General features: G+C 53.2%; 8 protein-coding genes across 8 annotated transcripts; 4 read left to right on the forward strand and 4 right to left on the reverse strand.

Moving 5' to 3' along the window:
* Positions 1-519: 519 nt before the first annotated feature.
* SMAC4_13054 (uncharacterized protein) lies at positions 520-1650 on the forward strand (the record flags this gene model as incomplete). Its single annotated transcript, XM_066091236.1, has 1 exon — positions 520-1650. The coding sequence occupies one exon, from the start codon at positions 520-522 to the stop codon at positions 1648-1650; it is 1131 nt and encodes a 376-aa protein (XP_065945594.1).
* Positions 1651-1694: 44 nt separating this feature from the next.
* Positions 1695-2948, forward strand: SMAC4_13055 (uncharacterized protein; the record flags this gene model as incomplete). Its single annotated transcript, XM_066091237.1, has 1 exon — positions 1695-2948. One exon carries the CDS (start codon positions 1695-1697, stop codon positions 2829-2831), a length of 1137 nt encoding a protein of 378 aa, XP_065945595.1. The 3' UTR covers positions 2832-2948.
* Positions 2949-4750: 1802 nt separating this feature from the next.
* On the reverse strand, positions 4751-5092 carry SMAC4_13056 (uncharacterized protein; the record flags this gene model as incomplete). The annotated part of the gene is made up of 1 exon (XM_066091238.1): positions 4751-5092. One exon carries the CDS (start codon positions 5090-5092, stop codon positions 4751-4753), a length of 342 nt encoding a protein of 113 aa, XP_065945596.1.
* A 205-nt stretch (positions 5093-5297) lies between these two features.
* SMAC4_13057 (uncharacterized protein) lies at positions 5298-8200 on the reverse strand (the record flags this gene model as incomplete). Its single annotated transcript, XM_066091239.1, has 2 exons — positions 7798-8200; positions 5298-7733 (listed from the first exon to the last, which is right to left on the reverse strand). Exon 2 carries the CDS (start codon positions 7626-7628, stop codon positions 5298-5300), a length of 2331 nt encoding a protein of 776 aa, XP_065945597.1. The 5' UTR covers positions 7629-7733; positions 7798-8200.
* Positions 8201-9547: 1347 nt separating this feature from the next.
* Positions 9548-11312, forward strand: SMAC4_05797 (uncharacterized protein; the record flags this gene model as incomplete). Its single annotated transcript, XM_066090345.1, has 2 exons — positions 9548-10358; positions 10446-11312. The coding sequence occupies exons 1-2, from the start codon at positions 10227-10229 to the stop codon at positions 11310-11312; spliced, it is 999 nt and encodes a 332-aa protein (XP_065945598.1). The 5' UTR covers positions 9548-10226.
* A 591-nt stretch (positions 11313-11903) lies between these two features.
* SMAC4_05796 (uncharacterized protein) lies at positions 11904-13720 on the reverse strand (the record flags this gene model as incomplete). The annotated part of the gene is made up of 2 exons (XM_003346211.2): positions 11904-13263; positions 13641-13720. 2 exons carry the CDS (start codon positions 13718-13720, stop codon positions 11904-11906), a joined length of 1440 nt encoding a protein of 479 aa, XP_003346259.2.
* Positions 13721-13733: 13 nt separating this feature from the next.
* On the forward strand, positions 13734-16021 carry SMAC4_05795 (uncharacterized protein). The gene is made up of 3 exons (XM_003346210.2): positions 13734-14419; positions 14557-15530; positions 15613-16021. The coding sequence occupies exons 1-3, from the start codon at positions 14077-14079 to the stop codon at positions 15820-15822; spliced, it is 1527 nt and encodes a 508-aa protein (XP_003346258.1). The 5' UTR covers positions 13734-14076; the 3' UTR covers positions 15823-16021.
* A 95-nt stretch (positions 16022-16116) lies between these two features.
* On the reverse strand, positions 16117-19973 carry SMAC4_05794 (uncharacterized protein). The gene is made up of 6 exons (XM_003346209.2): positions 19640-19973; positions 19243-19388; positions 19152-19178; positions 19048-19083; positions 16577-18985; positions 16117-16511 (listed from the first exon to the last, which is right to left on the reverse strand). The coding sequence occupies exons 1-6, from the start codon at positions 19719-19721 to the stop codon at positions 16326-16328; spliced, it is 2886 nt and encodes a 961-aa protein (XP_003346257.1). The 5' UTR covers positions 19722-19973; the 3' UTR covers positions 16117-16325.
* Positions 19974-20023: the final 50 nt, after the last annotated feature.

The raw sequence follows: 20023 nt of genomic DNA on the forward strand, positions 1-20023 counted from the left end.
ACTACTATGAATGGTTACGACATGCCAAAACAAACAAACCTGCATTGAATCGCAAGGCACTCGGGTCTTTTTCGGGAGAACCACCACTGATTGGTTCCAATGACTCCTTGGCCTTGCTGTCCGAAGATTTTCTTCGCTGCCTCCGCAACCTGTCAGATTTCAAAAGGTGAGTCTGGCACCTCTGGCCATCTTCCATCAATATTAGCGGTCCCAATCACCTTATTTTGGACTACTGCAGTGGTGTTAATATCATGTACAGAACCGTAACAGATTTTGGTGAAAATTGCACCTATTCTTATTAGTAATCTGAACATCTCATTCACGGACCTGAGCTAGCTAACTAGGGAACCCAATAGTTTCCAGCATCACGTGGTCTATCACACCAATGTCTGGGTCCATAATTAGTGGGTCTTTGTTTACTCCAACTCTTCTTTCAATAACCAGCATTGTTTGTTTACCATCTTCATTGCCCATCCATTTTCCACACAATTAGTAATTCCCAGCACGTCCTTTCTCAAAATGACTCTTTTAGAAGAACAGAAGGAGATCATTTCCGAACGCCCGCTCGGTGATACACTTGACCGCGTTCGAGACAAATTGCGCGACGCCAACGAAGCCGACGATGCGTACCGGGAATCTATTGCATCCCTTTTACTGGCGCTTGTCGGATCTCCCGCAGCATTCAACCTTCCCTCTTCCGATGGAGACGGTAGCGTGGCACTCAGACTATTGGACCTGCGACAGAATGTCCAAGGAGGGAAGATAGCGAACCTCGACCCATTTCGCCCTCTCGTCCGCCTTGTCGTCGACAACTCCAACGACACTGCCATTTGGGCTGCCGTCTTCAGTCTCCTCGACACCTTGACTCCCCGCACTCCCCGTCTTCGCCCCACAGTTCCGTCTACGTTCAAAGGAACGCCTGTCAAGACCAGTTCGAATCGGCTTGCTGATAGTGCAACGTGCGAGGTGGTGGAAAAGGAACTGTTCCACGAGATCAAAAACTGCACCTTCCGCCGTGTAGGGGGTTTTTTGGACAAGTTCTTCGACCTCGAAAACTGGCGCAACGAACAGAAGGCAATGTTAGAGAAGATCAAGACAGCCCATAACGGAACGAAATGGACGGGCTTCCCGGCCACTCTTGATGAAAAGCCGGTCTGGGAATGGCTTTGCTCCCTGGAAGAGCGCTTCCTAGCCGGGGCACCGAACAAGCTCCATACCACCGCATCTGCCCACCAGTTTAAAGAAGGGAAAGACCAGATGGATATATTCTTCCAAGCGTCAACTACAGAAGCGGGTACCCTTTATGAATACAAAAACATTCTGGTTGTTGGGGAGCAAAAGAAGTCACACAGTGACCGCAGGTTTAAGACGGATTTCCTGCAACTCTCCCGCTACGTGCGCAAGGTATTCGCCGACCAGCCGACCCGTCGATTCGTCCACGCCTTCCTTCTCTGCGCCTCCGAGATGGAGCTCTGGATTTTCGATCGGGCTGGGGCGTATAGTTCCGGGTTCTTCAATATTCACCAAAACACGGACATGTTTGCGCGCGCTCTTGTCGGCTATGCTACGATGGATGCTAAGGCGATGGGCCTGGATACCTTCATTGAGCGAGTTATCGAGGGAGGAAAAAAAAACGCTATATTACGCTAAACGACACAGGTGGTCAAGCAACGAGGATCAGGTTGGATAGGGCGATGTATAGGCAGAAAGCCATCGTAAGTCGCGGCACTACCTGCTATACGACCGAAGACAACAGCGTTGTCAAATTCGCTTGGGCATCGGGTAAACGGACGGCGGAGGTAGACCACCTAACGCAAGCAAAGGAAAAGGGTGTTAAAGGGGTAGCTGGAATAGTAGCGCATCATCGAATCGCTACCATTGCAGAAATACGGAAGAAACTGAAGTTCCCAACGGCTCACCGGTTTCAGAACGGGGCGGACGACCCTTCATTGGCTTCAACAAGCACTAGTATATCGGGCAATAAGCGCAAGTCGTCATCTAGCGCCACCGACACCGTATCCAGATCCAATAAGAGGCAGCGATCCGATAGCCAGAAGCTAAATCGAAAGCTGAGCATCCAGCCGTCGTCGTCGACAAGCAAGACCAAGCCGACCCTATCTACGCCTAGCGAGGACCTGTGGGAAGATCGGATCTATTCCTGCCTCGTCATCTCACCTGCCGGTCGCGTCATCAGCGAGTTTACCGATATCAAGCAACTGCTAGAATCGATGCGAGATGCGATCAAGGCGCACCAATCTCTCTTCGTCGCTGGCAATATTCTCCACCGCGATATCTCTCCAAACAACATCATCATCACGGACCCTGAAACAGCAGATGGCTTCAAGGGCATGCTGATCGACCTTGACATGGCTAAAGCACAAAATAGCGGCCCAAGCGGAGCGCGACAAATAACTGGCACGATCCAGTTCATGGCGATTGAAGTATTGCGCAACATCAACCACACATATCGTCATGACCTCGAATCGTTTTTCTATGTCCTTCTTTGGATGTGTGGGCGCCAGTCATGGCATAACGGATTTTCCGGCAACAAGAAGGCGCCTCAGGAGAGCGTTTTTCAGCAATGGGAGATCGGAAGTTTCAGTCAGATTGCTAGAGCAAAGGAAGGCGACATGTATGTAAGTGGGCTTGAAAGGATTGTGAATGAATTCCCAGAGAAATTGGACAAGGTTAAGCCGCTTTGTATGAGGATCAGGAAGATTCTTTTTCCTTATGACGAAGAGGGAAGAATATTCTTGGGAACTCCAGGGGATGAGGACTACCTCTACAAGCCTATCATAGCAGCTTATGATGAGGCCATCAGCGAGCTATAGAGATTACAACAGATAGGGAGAAAGGCAATAGAACGGGTGGTTAATTTTGACCTAGACCTTGCTGTCAGAAAGAACCGAGAAGGTGCCTCCGGAGCAAAGGGCATGACCCGCATGTGATCACACTTCATGTCGATACGATACGGAGGAACCGGAGCACATCATCGGTCACGTGGAGAGGAAAATCTACCAGGACATGGATGATGTGTGATGGGAATTGGAAGACAAATTGTTTGGCGAGGCGCGGGAGCTTGTGATGGAGAAGACGGAGGAGCAGCAGTCGCAGTTGTGGCCGACATGCGGGGACGACTTGATGGAGGTGATGCGGCGGGAGATCAAGAGGAACTGATGGCCGAACTGAGACGGGAGTTGGTAGCAGAGGTCAAGACGGAGCTGTTCAAGGACATGGTGCAGGCGATGATGAGGGCGGCGTGCAGTGATGGTGGTGGAAAGTCTTGGACGGGCATGTCACAAAGCACATAGAGCACGGATTGTACTCAAGTGAGGCACGCTATCGACTGGTCCGATACCCTTATCTCACGATCTCACGAATGAACAGGATCTGTGAGAAGATTCTGGGCGTTTACTGCCCAGACCGCTAGCCCTTTGCCCTACAGGCACCCTCTTCGACAGCGGTCCTGGTACTTCCCAGAATCCTCTCGTTTGCAGACCTTCTTCCTCTTTGTATCGCCAGCTCTATATAGCTGGCGATCCCTTCCAGCCTCAGTTAGCTGGATCCCTCAATCTACATCATTCCCATCATTCGTGCTCCATCTCATAGGATCTCTTCCCCCTGCCCCACGGTAAGTTGACTGGCTAAGACTCGTGACTCGTGACCGGCGTGTGCTTGATGTTTTGACCATAATATTGTTACGATCCAATCAAGGATGACTCATATAAGCAGATTAGCTAGCCAATAGGATGGAGGCCGAAACAACGGAGCCGAGGGCCCCGTCTAAAGGTGTCACACGAACATTTGCCCACAGTTGTGGGTTAGGATTTCCGAGACTGAACAGAACCTCAGCGCTTGGCATCAGCCTTATGAGTGCCTGGCGGCCTCCGGCGGCGAAACTCACCTCGGTCAGACTCTTAGCCACTGGCACAACTTACCCGAACCCTTCTCGCGCCATCAAGCTAACCGACTCAACCCTGGAACTGCCGATGGCGCTGAGCATCATCACGAGGTTCGCCTCATATCATGGGGCGAGAGGGCACCGTTAGGAGTATGGTAAGATATGCGTTGTTGTGCGAAGGAGATAAGAGGAGGACTGGCTATATGGGCGAGAGCCCAGACAGGCCAGTCCGTGTGCGCGTGCAGTGCGACAATGTCACAGGCTAACCCGGTGATAACTGGGCAGTCACGGGTTAATCCCGTGGCACCTGGACCGCACAGGCACCTGCAAAAGGAGAGTCAAAGGATAGAATAGCCTTGAAATACGTCATCTTGACAACAGCAGAAGATACCAGAATCTACAAAATTCCTATAAATTTACCTGTCCTCCCAAACCCTTCTGGTGGCACGCTAGAAAAAGAAATAAAGAGAAAGAAATTAAGAACGGCATGGAATACATTATATGTCTTGCGAGACGCCAATAAACCAAATCAGTCCCGATTTGCAGATGAAGCATATCATCTGTCCCTGGACATAACAACTAGACGGTCGGTAATTTGGTGGCAGCCAAAGTACGTTCTGGCCGTTGCAAGTAATCCAAGACCTATCCTCTCTCATAGCATAGCCATGGCTCTCTGGAATTTCTAATACAACTTGGCTTTTGGTAGTTTCTGTAACTATGTTAATACGTCCAATATTGGTAACTAGGTAGCGACTAGTAGGGTTAAACGAGATATCAGTTATCAGAGTACTAGTAGGAATCGTTTGGAGGCAGCTCCCCGATGCCGGATCCCAGATCTTGATCGTGTGGTCATCCGAACCGGACGCAAGCCGCTGGCCATCCGGCGAGAAGGCCACGGAACCAACGGAGTGGCGATGGCCTTCTAGGGTCTGGAGGCGGCTCCCCGATGCCGGATCCCAGATCTTGATCGTTTTGTCCCCCGAACCGGACGCAAGCCGCTGGCCATCTGGCGAGAAGGCCACGGAATGAACGAAGTAGCCATGGCCTTCTAGGGTCTGGAGGCGGCTCCCCGATGCCGGATCCCAGATCTTGATCGTTTTGTCCCCCGAACCGGACGCAAGCCGCTGGCCATCCGGCGAGAAGGCCACGGAATGAACGAAGTAGCCATGGCCTTCTAGGGTCTGAAGGCATGCATTCCAATCTAATTCCACAGCCGGCTTAGTTCGAATCCATTCAGGTTCTTCTGCTCTGAAATTTCTCTTTATCAAGCTATTCTTTGGAGCAAATACAAGCGCTGATATGTATGCTTGAAGTGGAGCTTGCTCTATTATTGACTTATTTGATAGAGCAAACCGGTAAGCATCCCAAACAAGCTTTGACATCTGCGACTTGATCATTACCTCCCTGTATCTTCAGTTAGACCAAGTTCCTTAGGTGGAGTTAGACTTGTACTTACTAGTAGGCTCTCGAGCTTTCTAATAGCAACAACCCCCGCAGGCATAGCTTGGAGTAGACTTAGAGCTTCCAGCCAGTAAAGATACTTTGTCTTGAGGAATGTACAGACAACCCCATTATCCTGTAAATGATCATGCCATTTTGTGTTCGTGTCAGAAACTGAGTCACACAAGTGATCAACCCAGTAGACGCACGAGTACCGCACCGTCGCTAGCGGGTCCAGATCCGGTACTTGGACCTTATCTCTCGGAAATCCCGGTGCGCTTAAGCCGTATATGTCGCGTCGCAGTGTTGTAGACATGGCATCAAGTGACCTCGAGAAGATGGTATAATGCACATCTTCTTTCCCAGAAGGAAAAATCCACTTGAACGTCTCCTGAGAAGCTTGGTTGCCAGCTTTATCAGAGGCATTGCCAAGTAAAAAGTCCTTGGCGGATTGGTGGACAAAATAAACAGTCTGGTCTCGAAATGTCAAAAACGAGCCGCAAAGCCCTATAAGCTTTTGCAGGGACTGCGGATCATCTGAGATATCGTTTGACATCTCGACGAGAGTGGTCAGTTCTTGAAGGCTGATGGGTCGGCGAACAATAGAGGAGATGGCAAGAATTTGCCTGCACAGATCCGCATCATCGGACTGAATAATCTGCTCCATCATCCGCACATACAGGGAATCCAATCCGGGGGGGAATGCCCGTAACTTTGTTAGTGTCTGCCACTTCTGAACTCTCGGGTCCGCAAGTACTTGGCAGACCAAGGCCACCCAAAGAAAAGTCCCATTCGCATTAGAAGAGAGATAGTCATATACAACCGTCTGCATTGTGCTGTCGTACTGTTTCTGCTGCGACAAGTGAAGGACTTTGTGGCGGATATATGCACTGACGGCAGTGGTGACGGATTCAGCGTTTAGCTCGAGGCTGAGTCTGGACTGCTGCGCGACGATCGCCAACTGTTCTTCGATCTGCACCCAGTTGCGACTAGATACAAGCCACTTGACACGAGCAGACACAGATGATATCTGGACGATCAACTTGAGAAGCTGCGGTTGGTCTGTCACACATTCGTCCAGAGCATCAATTACCAGATAGGTGACCTTCAAGTTTGGGTCTTCTAGCATCTCGCGCAAAACCTTAGACAGGACGATCCATGCCATTGCATCATCGGAAGGGTATGTGTTCTCCGGTAAATGTGAGAGCAGGCGTGGTTGCCGGTGGGCAAGTAGGTAGATTAAGCCTCGTAGCACAGCAGTTGCGTTATTGATGCGCGAGTCGGTAGCTTGGCAGAAGAAATACGCCAAGTTGCCGCCGTCAGCGACAACACGCCGCTCTAGCTCGTCGACGATACCGCATAGCAACATGGTCTTGCCTTTGCCTGGATCTCCCTTGATCCAGAGCAGGTGACTCTCCTGCAGCTGGCGCCATCGCTTAAAGTCGGGGTTGTCGAAGACCCAGCAGTAAGCATCAGCCAGCAGACCACCCTTTGCCAGCTCAATCCGCTTTTTTTCGACGTGCGGGTCACGCGGGTTTGTGGGCCACAATTTTGCCAGACAGAGGTAATCCTCGTGAATCTTGTCCTGCAGCCGCTTCAATGCTTTCTGCCTTCCTTCACCGTAGAGAACCGGTATGTGCACATTGAAGATGCCGAATAGAGAGTACACCTTGTCTTCCTCGTATTGCGTGTCACGCTTCTCGATCCATCGCATCCGTTCGGCGACGCTGAAATCAGGTAGAGGGACACCTTGGAAGGCTTTTCGCGGAATTCCGGTTATACTGTGGATTTCTTGTTCCAGAGACTGTTTATCTCCCAGGCGCTCGCCCTCTTTAGAGAAGAATTCGACGATCGTTGGGGCAATGAGCTCTTGGAGGGTCCATCCTCGGGAAAACCATCTGCTCTCTCGAAAGGCCGGTTGCCAACCGGGGCCGTCGCTGTGTTGATGGGTTGAGACGTCTTCCAAGTACACGTAACATTTCACCGCGCTGCGGTACCAATGGAACATGGAGTTGAGAGCGTGCTGAACCTTAACGCTGTCAGACTTGTCGATGCAGCATGTGTCGACCCAGAAGAATTTCAGCCCATCGCGCCAAGCTTGGTCTCCGCAAAAACGAATCTTAGCGTAGCCTGCTTTGTTCTTGCCTGTACCGTCCGTCATGTCTCTGAAGAGGACCTCATCGGGACCCCATGTGTGTGAAAGTATCGCATACGGTGGAATCTTGTCGTTGGGTAGGTCCCCCGTCAGTCGGACCCCGCCGGTATCGTCACGCTCCAGAAGTCGCATTGTAGAGTCCGCCAGCCTCAGCTCCCTCGGCAGCTAATCCTACAAATGTTCGATAACGGGAAAAGGCTCGCAGGCTTCGCGAGCGGACGGCTTATGTTGGTGGGACTGTAGGTATAGTAAATCAGCAGTTGAAACTAGGGAAATTGCTCGAAAGACGAGAAATACTTACTACAAGTGACTGACAAAATTCGTAGCATATATCTCGGTGGGTTTGATTGGGAGCCTTGAAGGTGGTTGCTGTTGTTGTCTTTGTTTCAAGGCGCTGCCTTTGCCTGGATCACCAATCCCGCAGGACTTCCACCATGCCCGACGCGAACTGAGCAGAGGTATCGGGCACAGCCTCTTCGGCACAGCTGTCTTGCAAGCAGAAGACTCGCCAATATCGCGTTGGGTACATGGTTGGGCATAGATGATTAGGAGCCCGGAAAGGAAAGGCGTTGGTCAGCCTTTACTGTAATGGAGAGCTGCTCTGGAAAGATGGTCTTGATTGGATGCTTGCTCGCTCTGATGCCCTCCATATCACGTGGTTGAAGTCACGGTGAGCTTCAGGGAAGAAGGTACATTCAGGAACGATGAGGTGAGGAAAGGAAGGTGTGGGCATAGACGAACTTTTCGAATGTTAAGCTTCAAAACGAAATCCCAACATTAACACAGCGGGTTAGGTTACCGGCGAGCACCGAGAGAAAGTTTTGCCCAGGAACGTAGAACTGCCGGGCCCAGGGTGGGCTCAATTCGGCGTGGCGCCCCGCAGCGGCCCGCCGCGTCCTCGCAACCGTCTCATTCCACCACCAACCCTTGAAGATGACGCCTCAACGAAGAGAATCAGACGCAAGGAACAACAGAGGAAGGCCTCGAGGATGGCTTTGAGGGTATTTCCGCCTACGCAGGGAGTGGTGAAAGCAGAGTCGCCGAGGGTTTGGACATCGACATTGCTTGTTGCTTACGTGGGAAGGACGAGTACCGTCAAGAGGGAGAGGGTTTCATTGCGGCTGAGGCTTTTGCCCTCAAGGCCCAGATAGAATGTGCTGGACGGTGGGATCGAGGAGAGGAAGACCCGAGATATGTCGAAGGGAGTTTGCTGCTGTCCCAGAACGCAACTCAGTGTGGAGTTAGTGTATCTTATCCTGTCTGGAGGGCAATTTTGTTGTCAAACTTCAGATTCAAATGCTTTGTGTTAACGTCGAACTGGTTTGGGTCAGATGTCAGGGGCTTGCTTGGTAAACCGGCAATGTTAGCCCTACCGACAATAATAAACGCTGTCAGTGTTCAATATATCGAGATGACATTCATCTGAAATCGTCCGAGAAAATATCATAGTTTGAAGTTGTGATACGCGAGTTGGCCTTTGAGCATTGGGTACAGTATTCTGAGCTAGAGCTGTGGTTGCCTTGTTGTTCTCAACGCCGCCGTCACGTTGTTTCGCAGCCCTGGCATGCAACTCTCTCAGCCAATCGATTCGTCTAAAAAGGTGTTGGCGGCTGCGCCAGCAGTGTGTTGTAAGCCAACCGCTATGGTTTATGATATGCCAGGATGGAAGGGAAGAGGTAGGCTGATGCAGGCAGATGAAGGTAGGTTAAGGTAGGTACATGAAGGAGGTCCATCGTGATCCAACAAGACAACAGCGAGAGACTCCCTTGCCACGCTCTCATCTGCATACACGTAACTGGGCCGAGGAGTACAAAGAACCAACCAGGAATGGTCTTCTGACCGAGTGCAATCTTGGTGTTACCCGTGTAAAAGATCTAGCCGCAGTGTCAGGACCCGTTTCCTGTCCTTCCCGCTCCCATAGATAAGCTACCCCTCACTGGCTTATCTATGGGAGAGCGGACGGGATCCCGAGTTTTCCAGTGGGTATGGTCGTATGTATTTATAGTTTGTGGAGCTTGCGCTTATCAATGCCCTGCGCTTCCTCTTGGAATCTTTTGAGTTTCCCAGCTTCTGTAGCCATTGCTGTCCCAGACAGACATCGTTGAATTTTCTACACCTCGGATCAAAGGCCTCCCCTCTATCTGCTGGGAACTCACTTTTGTTCAAGTTCTCTTTGTTAGGTACAATTAATACCTAGTCAGAAGTCGCAAAGACAAGCCGTTTCCCTTGCACATGAACACACATTCGACAGATTGGTCTCCAAATATTTGGCAAGTGATATCATTATCCTGCCATACTTGGAAGAAGTCTTTTGTTGTTGCTCCGGACTGCCTGTTTCGTCCATTGAGCGATCGCTGATTGACGGTCTCGGCCTGTCACCCCTGCGGCCTGTTTTTTGGTCCACTTTGTTTGGCTGTGAGAAGCGGCCGGCCGGTGGGGCTCTTTCTTTCCAGCTCCACTAACATTTCTCCAACGACGCTGCCGTGCTCACTTTGCGACTTGCCTGCTCGTCATTACTTTTCCCGAATATTCCCACCACCTGGATCCCGCGATATCATCTAAGACAAGCTCACTCGTCCTCGCTCTTCTCTGGCTCAACATCCCTCTGACTCCATAGCAGAGAGAATTCCGCATACTCAACCGCGTCGAAGCCGCCGATCACCCGACGCGAACGCTGTCGCTTGCGCATAATTACACACGGCCAGCCCAACGTCATCTCCCACTCACACCATGGATGACCGAGAACTCACCGCGCGCATCAAGGCGCTCTCCAAGGCTGTCGCTACCGAACCACCGGCGACGGTCATCAAGCTCCTGGAGGAATTGAAGAGAGATGCCAAGCCGACCGAGGAACAGCTTCGCGTGAGTCTTGCTCCTTCCCCCCAATCGGCGTCGAAGAGCGATGCGAGTGGTACTTTAAGTTCTGACACTCTGCCTTGCCTGCCCTAGTCGACAAAAGCCGGTGTCACCGTAGGAAAGCTGCGCGCCAATGCCAACAAGGACATCGCTCGTATTGCGAGCGAAATCGTCAACAAGTGGAGGAAGCTGGTTGAGGCGGCCAAGGAGGCCAAGAAGAAGAGCCAGGCCGCCGCGGCCTCGGGCGCCAGCTCCCCAGCACCCAAGGCATCGCCTGCGCCCGCATCGTCCGCGTACAACAAGCCCTACGAAGGCGACGTCGAGAAGCGCCACTTTAAGACAGACAAGGTCGACATCAACCGAACCTCGAGCCAGACGCGCAACAACACCATCGGCGTGCTCTACAACGGCCTTGCCTACCGAAGAACCGAGTCGATTGAGGAGGTCGTCAAGCGCGCCGTTGAAGTCGAGAATGCCCTTTTCAAGGCCTGCAAGGGCGAGAACCAGGAATATCGCAGCAAGGCCCGCACCCTCTTTACCAGTTTGAAGCGCAAGGACAACGCTGCGTTGGGGCGACGGGTCATGTCGGGCGAGCTTCCCGTCGACCGCCTTGTCGTTTTGTCGGACAAGGAGCTGGCCTCGGAGGAACAGCGTGCCAGGGATGAGGAGTTGGAGAAGGAGAACATGAAGAAGGCCCAGGTGCCCATGGCGGAGAAGTCCATCAGTGATGCGCTGAAGTGCGGAAAGTGCGGACAGAGGAAGGTGTCGTACAGCCAGGCGCAAACACGGTCGGCTGATGAACCTATGACTACCTTCTGCGAGTGCACTGTTTGCGGAAACCGCTGGAAGGTATGGCAGACTCACAAAATCTCTTCTACGGATGTCAAATTTGATGCTAATTATTGCGTGTTTAGTTCTCCTAAAATGGCGGCGCATAATATTCTGTTCTTTTCGGCATGAATCGGGGCGCGGAGTGTGCGTCGCTTTTGTGGCTTGATATGCCGTTCCTCCGGGGAAATCTGCCTATTCAGCGCTTCTTTGCCTGATGATTTATAACTGGCTCACAATTGGGAAGCTCATTTGACAACAGGACGAGGAGAATGAAGTGTCTGGAGAATATTTCTTCAGCTAAGAGAGGACCATGAGACGGGGGAACTGAAAACCAAGGATTACTCGAAAACGGAAGACTCTGTACCTTCGGGAACTTCTTCAAGCATCGGAGTATGGATTATTTAACTTTATTTTCTTTATTATACCCAGCGATGAGGTGAGCGCTGAATTACTAGATACTCCACGACTTGGGAAGAGCTGGATTTTATGACGGGCAGCAACCTGCTCAGGCCTCACACCACACATTATGTAGTAATATATCCAAGTTCAACCGCAAGAGGCCAAATAGCCGATATGGCTCCACCGAACCTTTCATTGTGAACTTGTCGGGTCCTTCGACCAGAGGCGATCAAGACATGTCACTTGTTTAACAGCAGCGGGGGACCAAGCGAGTTTCACTCATCGTGCACCATATTTACGCTGTTCAGTCCGTCTCAATTCCTACCTCTTCAATTCCTCAAGCCCCAGCTCCGCAAAAAGATCCTCCGCCTGCGCCTGGGTATCATTTTCCAAGCCCATATCGCCAATCTGCTTCCAGAACTTGCTCAGATGTCTATTCCCCGAGTCGCACAACAGCGTCACCACCCGGCTGCCCTTGGGCAGTTTCATGGCCGTTACGACTGCCGCCACACAGTTGACAGCCGTACTGCTGCCGCAGAAGATGCCGTCGTGCTCCACCAACCACCGGGCCATCCGGCATGCCTGCTCATCCGTCACCCGCACGGCATCGTCAATCAGCACCCGCCCCGATTCGAAGTTTTCCGTGATGCGGTTGATGCCGATGCCTTCCACGATCGTATCCACCTGCTGCCGCCGGCGCGTGCCCTCCCGCTCCGTCGACGAGTACATTACACCGTGACGAATCTTGTTGTACAGCCCGCTACCCTGGGGGTCCGCCAGCACCACGCGCGTGTCCCACAGATTCTTCTCCTCCTTCAGGTACTTGGCCACACCAGCAATGGTGCCGCCGGTCCCCGCGCCAGCCACGAAGGCGTCCAGCTGCCCGCCCGTCTGGCGGTAGATTTCCGGGCCAGTGGTCTTGACGTGTGCCGTGTAGTTGGCCGTGCTCTCGAACTGGTCGGCGAAAAACCCGACGCTGCCATCGCCGTGCGCCGCCTCGTGCTCGCGCGCCCGCCTGCGCGCTAGATTGACAAAGTGGTCGGGAGACGTGATGGGCGCTGGGTTAACCCGCTCGACCGTCGCGCCTAGGTGGTGCAGCAGCTGCGATTTCTCGATGGCCATATCGTTCGGCATGCAGATGTGGCACTTATACCCCTTGGCGCGCGCCAAAGTGGCAAGCGAGATACCCGTGCTTCCCACGGTGCCTTCATAAATGGTGTCGCCGCGTCCCGGAACAAGGAGCCCGCGCTCCTCGGCGTCCTGGATCATGTTGAGCGCCACCCGGTCCTTGGGACTACCGCCGGCGCCGTTGAGGAGCTCGGCTTTGGCGAGGATGATGCAGCCTGTTGCCTCCGACAGGCTGCGGATATGGACCAGGGGGGTGTTGCCGATGCAGCCCTCGATGCCCTCGACCCAGTCGAAACTGCTGTTGATGTTGCTTGTTACTTCCTCGTGGTCTTCTAGTCGGACGGGACCGAAGATCAGACTCTCGCGGTGTACCCGGTTGGCCGTGGGTACTACGACGCCGAAGTCGCCATTGGATCGGCTTAGGTTGCGGTTCCGACGCCGTTGGTACCGGTTTTCTAGCTCGGGGTAGCAGTCCTTGAAGCCGAGAGTGACGAGGATGCCGGCGGCAAAGGCGGCTGTTAAAGCTACCGTGCCATAGACACGGGGGTGGTCGCTTATTGACATGTCTTGGAGGGGGGGGGGGGGGGGGGTTTGGTTGTGAAAAGAGTTATCTCAAAGTAGGTGGTGTCTCATCATGCCCGTTTGGACTTTGGGTGTGGGTGGTGATCAAGGTAGACTTGCGCCGTTGCGCCGTTGCCCTTATAAAATAGAAAACAACGAATCTCAGTTGCTAGGGAACCGACTGATCAACAGTCTGAAATAAGTGAAGGAAAGGGTTCCAAATAAAGTGAGAGTGTCTCGTCCGATGTGGCCGAGTTCTCCAAGAGTTTTGAGGTTTTTGCTAAAAGTTGCTGTTGATGTCATGCAACGATGGATCTTCAAGAGCAGGGTGTGATCGATTCAGTCACCCATCTCCCACGGCAGGCAGACAGAACCTTGGCCCCTCCGGTAACCGGTTTCGCCTCCGCTGAAGGAAGCCATGAGGCCTGTAACAGATCGTGAATCGGCATTTCCCCGTTGCTGCGAGTCACTGGCAAGCGCCGTTGGGGGCCTGAGCCGCCACTGTTGTCCCGAGTGCAACTGTCAGCTAGAACCGAATCAGGAAGCGAGCTCGGGCCACCCCGCAAAAGCTCCAAGATCCGTTCTTCCTCCACCATCAACCTCCACCTTGCGCCCCGTGTTCCCTCCACGAGTCCACTCTCAAGACAGTACCGACCAGGTATACGGTACCTTCCATTTCACTGGCACGGGGAGTTCAGTTGGAGCAAGTGGCAGAACGAACAGACCCCGACGTCAGTGGCCTCTGGGATACTGCCCGGGCATCTTCTCTCACCACCAACAGCTCTGAACTCACCCACGAGCCAAGATGGACTCGCAACTCGTTAACCAGCTGTTCAAACAACTCTTTCGCCATCACCCGGCATGTCAATCGCAGAAACACCTCCGCCAGCTTGCGACTGCGACAGCCCAGAATGGTCACCGAGTACAGCAACAACACAGCCGACACCAGCGACGACCATACTCGAGCCAGAGTCGTGGCGCGAGCTCTCCCGTCGGCGATGAGAGCCAATGGCAGCAACGGGCAAAGCTCTTGAACCAGGACATGACGGAGGAGTACAAAAGAGCGCCAATGGTGACGGCAGCCGAGCTCTGGGGAAGGAAACAGAGGCCTCGTCGGGTCAAGATGCTCCTACGGGACTTTATCGAAGGTTGGTTGCCGGTCCAAGTCCACGACAGCATGGCGCATTACCCGAGGGGTTGAGAAATCCAAGCTACGACAGCAAAGCCCGAAACAGAGAGAGCACGAGACATTGACATTCTGTTTTCCTTTCGCACTCTGCTGCAGACAGCCTCTACAACCCCAACTACGGCTACTTCTCCAAGCAAGTCACCATCTTCACCCCCGGCGAGCCCTTCGACTTCCCCGCGTTCCGCGACGAGACCGAGTTCCAGAACGTCCTTTCCCAGCGCTATGTCGAGTTCGAGGATAAGCTCGACGAGGTCGCCCCTTCGGACACGCGACAGCTCTGGTACACGCCCACCGAGCTCTTCCGCCCCTATTACGGCGAGGCCATCGCCCGCTACCTCGTGGCCAACTACAAGCTGACGACATACCCGTACCATGATCTGATCATCTACGAGATGGGCGCCGGCCGCGGCACGCTCATGCTCAACATCCTCGACTACATCCGCGACATGGACCCGGACGTGTACGCGCGCACGCAGTATAAGGTGATCGAGATCAGCGACTCGCTGGCCAAAGTCCAGAGCTCGACGCTGATGCGGTCGGCCGCGGGGCGCGGACATCTCAACAAGGTGGAAATCATCAACCAGTCCATCTTCGACTGGACGCAGCCCGTTCCCTCCCCTTGCTTCTTCCTGGCGTTCGAGGTCTTCGACAACTTCGCCCACGACGCCATCCGCTACGACCTGACGACCGAACAGCCCATGCAGGCGGTCGTGCTAATCAGCGAATCAAACGACTTCTTCGAGTTCTACAGCCCCGTGCTGGATCCCGTGGCCGCGCGCTACTTCCGGGTGCGGGATGCGGCCACCGGCGGGCGGTATAAGGTGCCGTACCCTACTACGAAGCTGGGCAAGTGGGTTTCATCCATCAAGCCGTTCAGCAGCACCATGAGCGAGCCCGAATACATCCCGACGCGGCTGATGCAGTTCTTTGACGTGCTGGGCAAGTACTTCCCTGCGCATCGGCTGCTGACTAGCGACTTCCACTCGCTGCCTGATGCCGTGCCGGGGCTGAACGCGCCGATTGTGCAGACGAGGTATCAGCGGCGGCCGGTGCCCGTTACCACGCCCTTGGTGAGTTCATCTGGTGTTACTTTCAATGTCTGACTTGCAGTCATTTTTTCTCTTGGGCTATGCTAACCAGACCAACTAAAAGGTCCACCAAGGTTACTTCGACATCATGTTCCCCACCGACTTCCGCGTTTCCGAACTCGTCTACCAGGCCATCACCGGCAAGCTGTCCAGGGTGATGTCTCATGAAGAGTTCATGCGCAGCTGGGCATACCTGGAAGAGACCGAGACGCAGAGCGGCGAGAACCCGCTACTCAAGTGGTATAAGAACGCCAGTGTTATGTATACTGTATAAAACCAAGTGGATCAGAAAAACAAGACATCTTATTCATGTATCTATCTATGTATGAAGAGAGTGGAAAAGCAGGCCCCTGTACATTTGATTGTTTACTATACTTGTAAGTTACAAAGAATTTGTATTCTTTTTGTCTATATTCTTATCCCTATGTAGATAGGTCAATACCTTGTCCAAATTAAAGGACATGACCTGTGATAACAATATGATCTTCGTAACGTGTCTTTGATGGTTCAAAAGTCCGCATCGTGAATATGATAAGGATGACCTGCCCTTTCAAGTGATTTTGCCCGGTTATTTGACTTTTTACTTTCTTGTATTTTTGCTTGCTCGATCGCTCATTCTAGATTGCTAAGAGGAGATACACAACTTGGTTTTCAAACACAAGGCCAAGTGAATTGACAAACTCTTTTTGCTGGATATCAACGGGGAAACGACAAGCCAACAACACTTGATCCCTACTCTAACGAAAACATGGCTCTTTCTTTTTTTTTTCTTCTTCTTTAGATGTTGAGATCCTTGAGCTTCTCAGAGAGCCACTCCTCAGCCTTCTTGACGGCCTCCTCGAGCTTCTCGGGCTCGGCACCAGCACCCTGGCGACTGGGCTCCTTACCACCCGTCTTACCGCCGATGACGGCGCTGACGGCGGAGGTCCACTGCTCAGCGGTGACACCCTTGGAAGAAAGGGCCTGTAGAGTTTGTTAGCATTTGACAAGGTAAACGATGACCATATAATGATAGAGGGAAAACTTACAGTGCCGACATAAACACCATGCATGACCTGGTCGTCCTTGCTACCAGCAAAGACGTAGACAGACCTCTCCTTGTCCTTGGTCTTGTAGTAGGTGATGACATCCGAGATAGCCTTGGCGTTGGCGGAGATGGGGAGGTGGCCAACGAAGACCTTGGAGTCCTTGTTCTCATCCTTGGAGAAGTGGCTGGCGACGGTGTCGAGGGCGGTCTTGCTCTCGGCCTTCTGGCGCTTCTTCTGCTCATCGACAACCTCCTTCTGGATCTTGGTGAAGCGGGTGCGGAGCTCCTCCTTGGTGAGGACGGAGATGGTGAGACCGTCAAGCTCGACAGCGGCGGCCTTGATCTCGGCAGCCTTCTGGGGGCCGTAGGACAGAGCGTTGATGTGCTCGAGCTTGTCACTGAAGACCTGGGCGTCGCGCTGGGCCTGGTGGGCTCCCTCGCCGGTGTAGGCGACGATACGGCGGATGCCCTTGGCGATACCGCTCTCCTCGACGATGATCAGGTCCTTGATGAGACCGGTGTTCTCGACGTGAGTGCCGCCGCAGAACTCGACGCTGATCTTGCGCCACTCAGGGTTCTTGGGGTTCTTGAGCAGCTCGTCAACCTCCATGCCGATGGAGACGACGCGGACAGGGTTGGGGTAGGTCTCGCCGAAGACGGCGCGAACGCCTTCAATCTCGCGGGCAAGGTCGAGATCAACCTCCTTGGAGTAGGCCTTGAGGTTCTGGCGGATGTAGTGGTTGGACAGATCCTCAATCTTCTTGATATCCTCGAGAGGAATAGCAGCCTTGTGGCTGAAATCGAAACGAAGCCTGTCCTGGTCGACGAGCGAACCCTTCTGGTTGATCTCATCACCAAGAACCTCACGAAGAGAGTGGTTCAAGATGTGAGTACCAGTGTGGTTGTTGCGGATAGGCTGACGGCGGAGCTCGTCGTACTCGCAAGTAACCTCATCACCCTCAGTAAGCTCACCGTACTCGATGAAACCGTTGTGAACAATGTAGCCACCAAACTCCTGAACGTCAAGAACCTTGAACTCGGCAACACCATCGATAATGATGCGGCCAGTATCAGCGACCTGACCACCGGACTCGGCGTAGAAGTTGGTGTTGTCGAGCAGGAGACCAAGAGGGGTCTTGGGAGGGAGATCCTTGCTGGACTTGAGGAACTCCTTGCCGTTGAAGATCAACTGGACCTTGCCCTTGGCATCACCCTTGAGGAACTTGGCATCAGAGGTGGGGCGAGGGATGTTCAGAGAAGTCTCGAGCTCAGCGATCTGGTGAACATTGAGCTTGGCGAACTCCTGGACAGACTCCTTGACGGCCTTGGAAGCCTCTCTGGCCTTCTCGCGAGCCTCGTTGACCTCGGCCTCATCGATGGTGAGGCCGCGCTCCTCAGCCATAAGCTTGGTGAGATCCTCGGGGAAACCGAAGGTGTCGTAAAGCCTCCAGACATCAGCACCGGAAAGCTTCTTCTTACCGCTCTTGATGGCAAGAGCAGCGTACTTCTCGAACTGCTTCTCGCCACGGTCGAGGGTAACGGCGAAAGCAACCTCTTCCTCATCAAGGATCTCCTTGATGTCGGTCTGCTTCTTCACGAGCTCAGGGAACTGCTCGCCCATCTGCTCCACCAACGCGGGGAGGATTCTGGAGAAGAAGGTACCAATCTCGGCGTTGAAGTACTTCCTGGCATAGCGAGCACCTCTGCGGAGAACACGGCGAACGACGTAGCCGCGGCCGACGTTGTTGGGGGCAGCGCCGTCGGCAATGGCGAAGGAGAGGAGACGGATATGGTCGGCAATAACACGGTAGGCGGTATCAATACCATCGACGTCGTCCTTACCGTACTTGTCGGTATATTCCCTGGCACCGGTGACTTCCTGGATCTTGGCGAAGAGAGGAGTGAAGATGTCGGTAGCGTAGTTGGAGGTCTTGTCCTGGAGGGCAGACACCAATCTCTCGAAGCCCATACCGGTATCGATGTGCTTCGCAGGGAGAGACTTGAGAGACTTGTCGGCCTGTCTGTCGAACTGGATGAAGACGATGTTCCAGACTTCAACCACCAAGGGGTCGTCCATGTTGACGAGGTGGGCAGCATTCCGGCCGCCTCCGACCTTGTCGTAGTGGATTTCAGAGCAAGGACCGCAGGGGCCTTGGTCACCCATCTCCCAGAAGTTGTCCTTCATGTTACCGGGGATGATGTGGTCCTCGGGAACACCAACCTCGAGCCAGAGGTTCTTGGCCTCAAGATCCGGCTCGAGCCCAAGGTCCGGGCTGCCCTCAAAGTATGTGACATAAAGTCTCTGGGGATCCAGCCCGTAGACCTTAGTGAGGAGTTCCCACGACCACGCAATCGCCTCCTTCTTAAAGTAATCGCCGAACGACCAGTTACCCAACATCTCGAAGAAAGTCTACCATCGTGTGTTGTTAGTCGCTATGGTTTCGTTTTGTAGATGATCGCATCGGTACGTACGTGGTGGTAGCTGTCCTTGCCGACATCGTCGAGATCCTGTTTAGGGTTATGTTAGCAATTGATCTTGATAGGTCAAGGGTTAGATGAGAGAGCTTGGGACTCACATTGTGTTTGCCACCCGCGCGAATGCACTGTCGCAAAGGGTCAGTAAAGGGATCTCAACAATATTGCAACACACGACCTCAAAGATATCACCTTTTGTGTGTCAACCGCACGCTTCAGCTGGGCCATATCCTCCGTCTTGCCAATGGTGCCCAGGAAGATGGGCTTGAACTGGTTCATGCCCGCATTCGTGAAGAGCAATGTGGGGTCATTGTGAGGGACGACCGACGACGAGGGGACTGCGCAGAGGAGGCGAAAATGGTCAGCGCATTGAGTTTGAAGGTATCATATCGAACGGTAGTATATAGGGAATGCAATGAAGGCATCGCCGCGTATCTCTGCCCATTGTTGCGATGGGCGCATGCAGTTGAAGCATGTGAGAATGCCCTCTCTTTTTTCCTCTTTTCTTTTTTTCGGGCAGGGCGACAGGGCATGGGATTGGGGGATGAGGGGCAGCGATCAATCATGTGGCGGAGGGATGTTTGCATACCAACATTGTGACCCCGCTCTGCAAAAAAGTCCAAGAAGGTCTTGCGGACCTGGACACCAGTCCACTGAGAATCGGAAGCCATGGCGGGCAGTGTTGAAGACTGAAAAAGTGACGACGAAGAGGAAAAGAGTCGTCGAGAAGACGCGGAACCGGTTGTAACGCGCTCGAGTGCCGGGAAAGTGGAGGTGTTCGCGGTAGTGGCCGTGGTGCGTGTGGTGCGTGTGCGGGTAGTGGTGGCAGCAGTCGGGGTTGTCGGGGTGCAGGTGATGGTGGACTTGCAGGAGGACGTGGTAATTGCTCGAAGATTCTCGAGTGAGGAGGGCGGGATCGGCCTAGTAATAGTCCTGCCGCGATACTTGTGGAAGGTTCGTGAGCAATGACTCA

This window comes from Sordaria macrospora, chromosome 1, assembly GCF_033870435.1.
Source record: "Sordaria macrospora chromosome 1, complete sequence".
In the NCBI taxonomy this organism is placed as follows: Eukaryota; Fungi; Ascomycota; class Sordariomycetes; order Sordariales; family Sordariaceae; genus Sordaria; species Sordaria macrospora.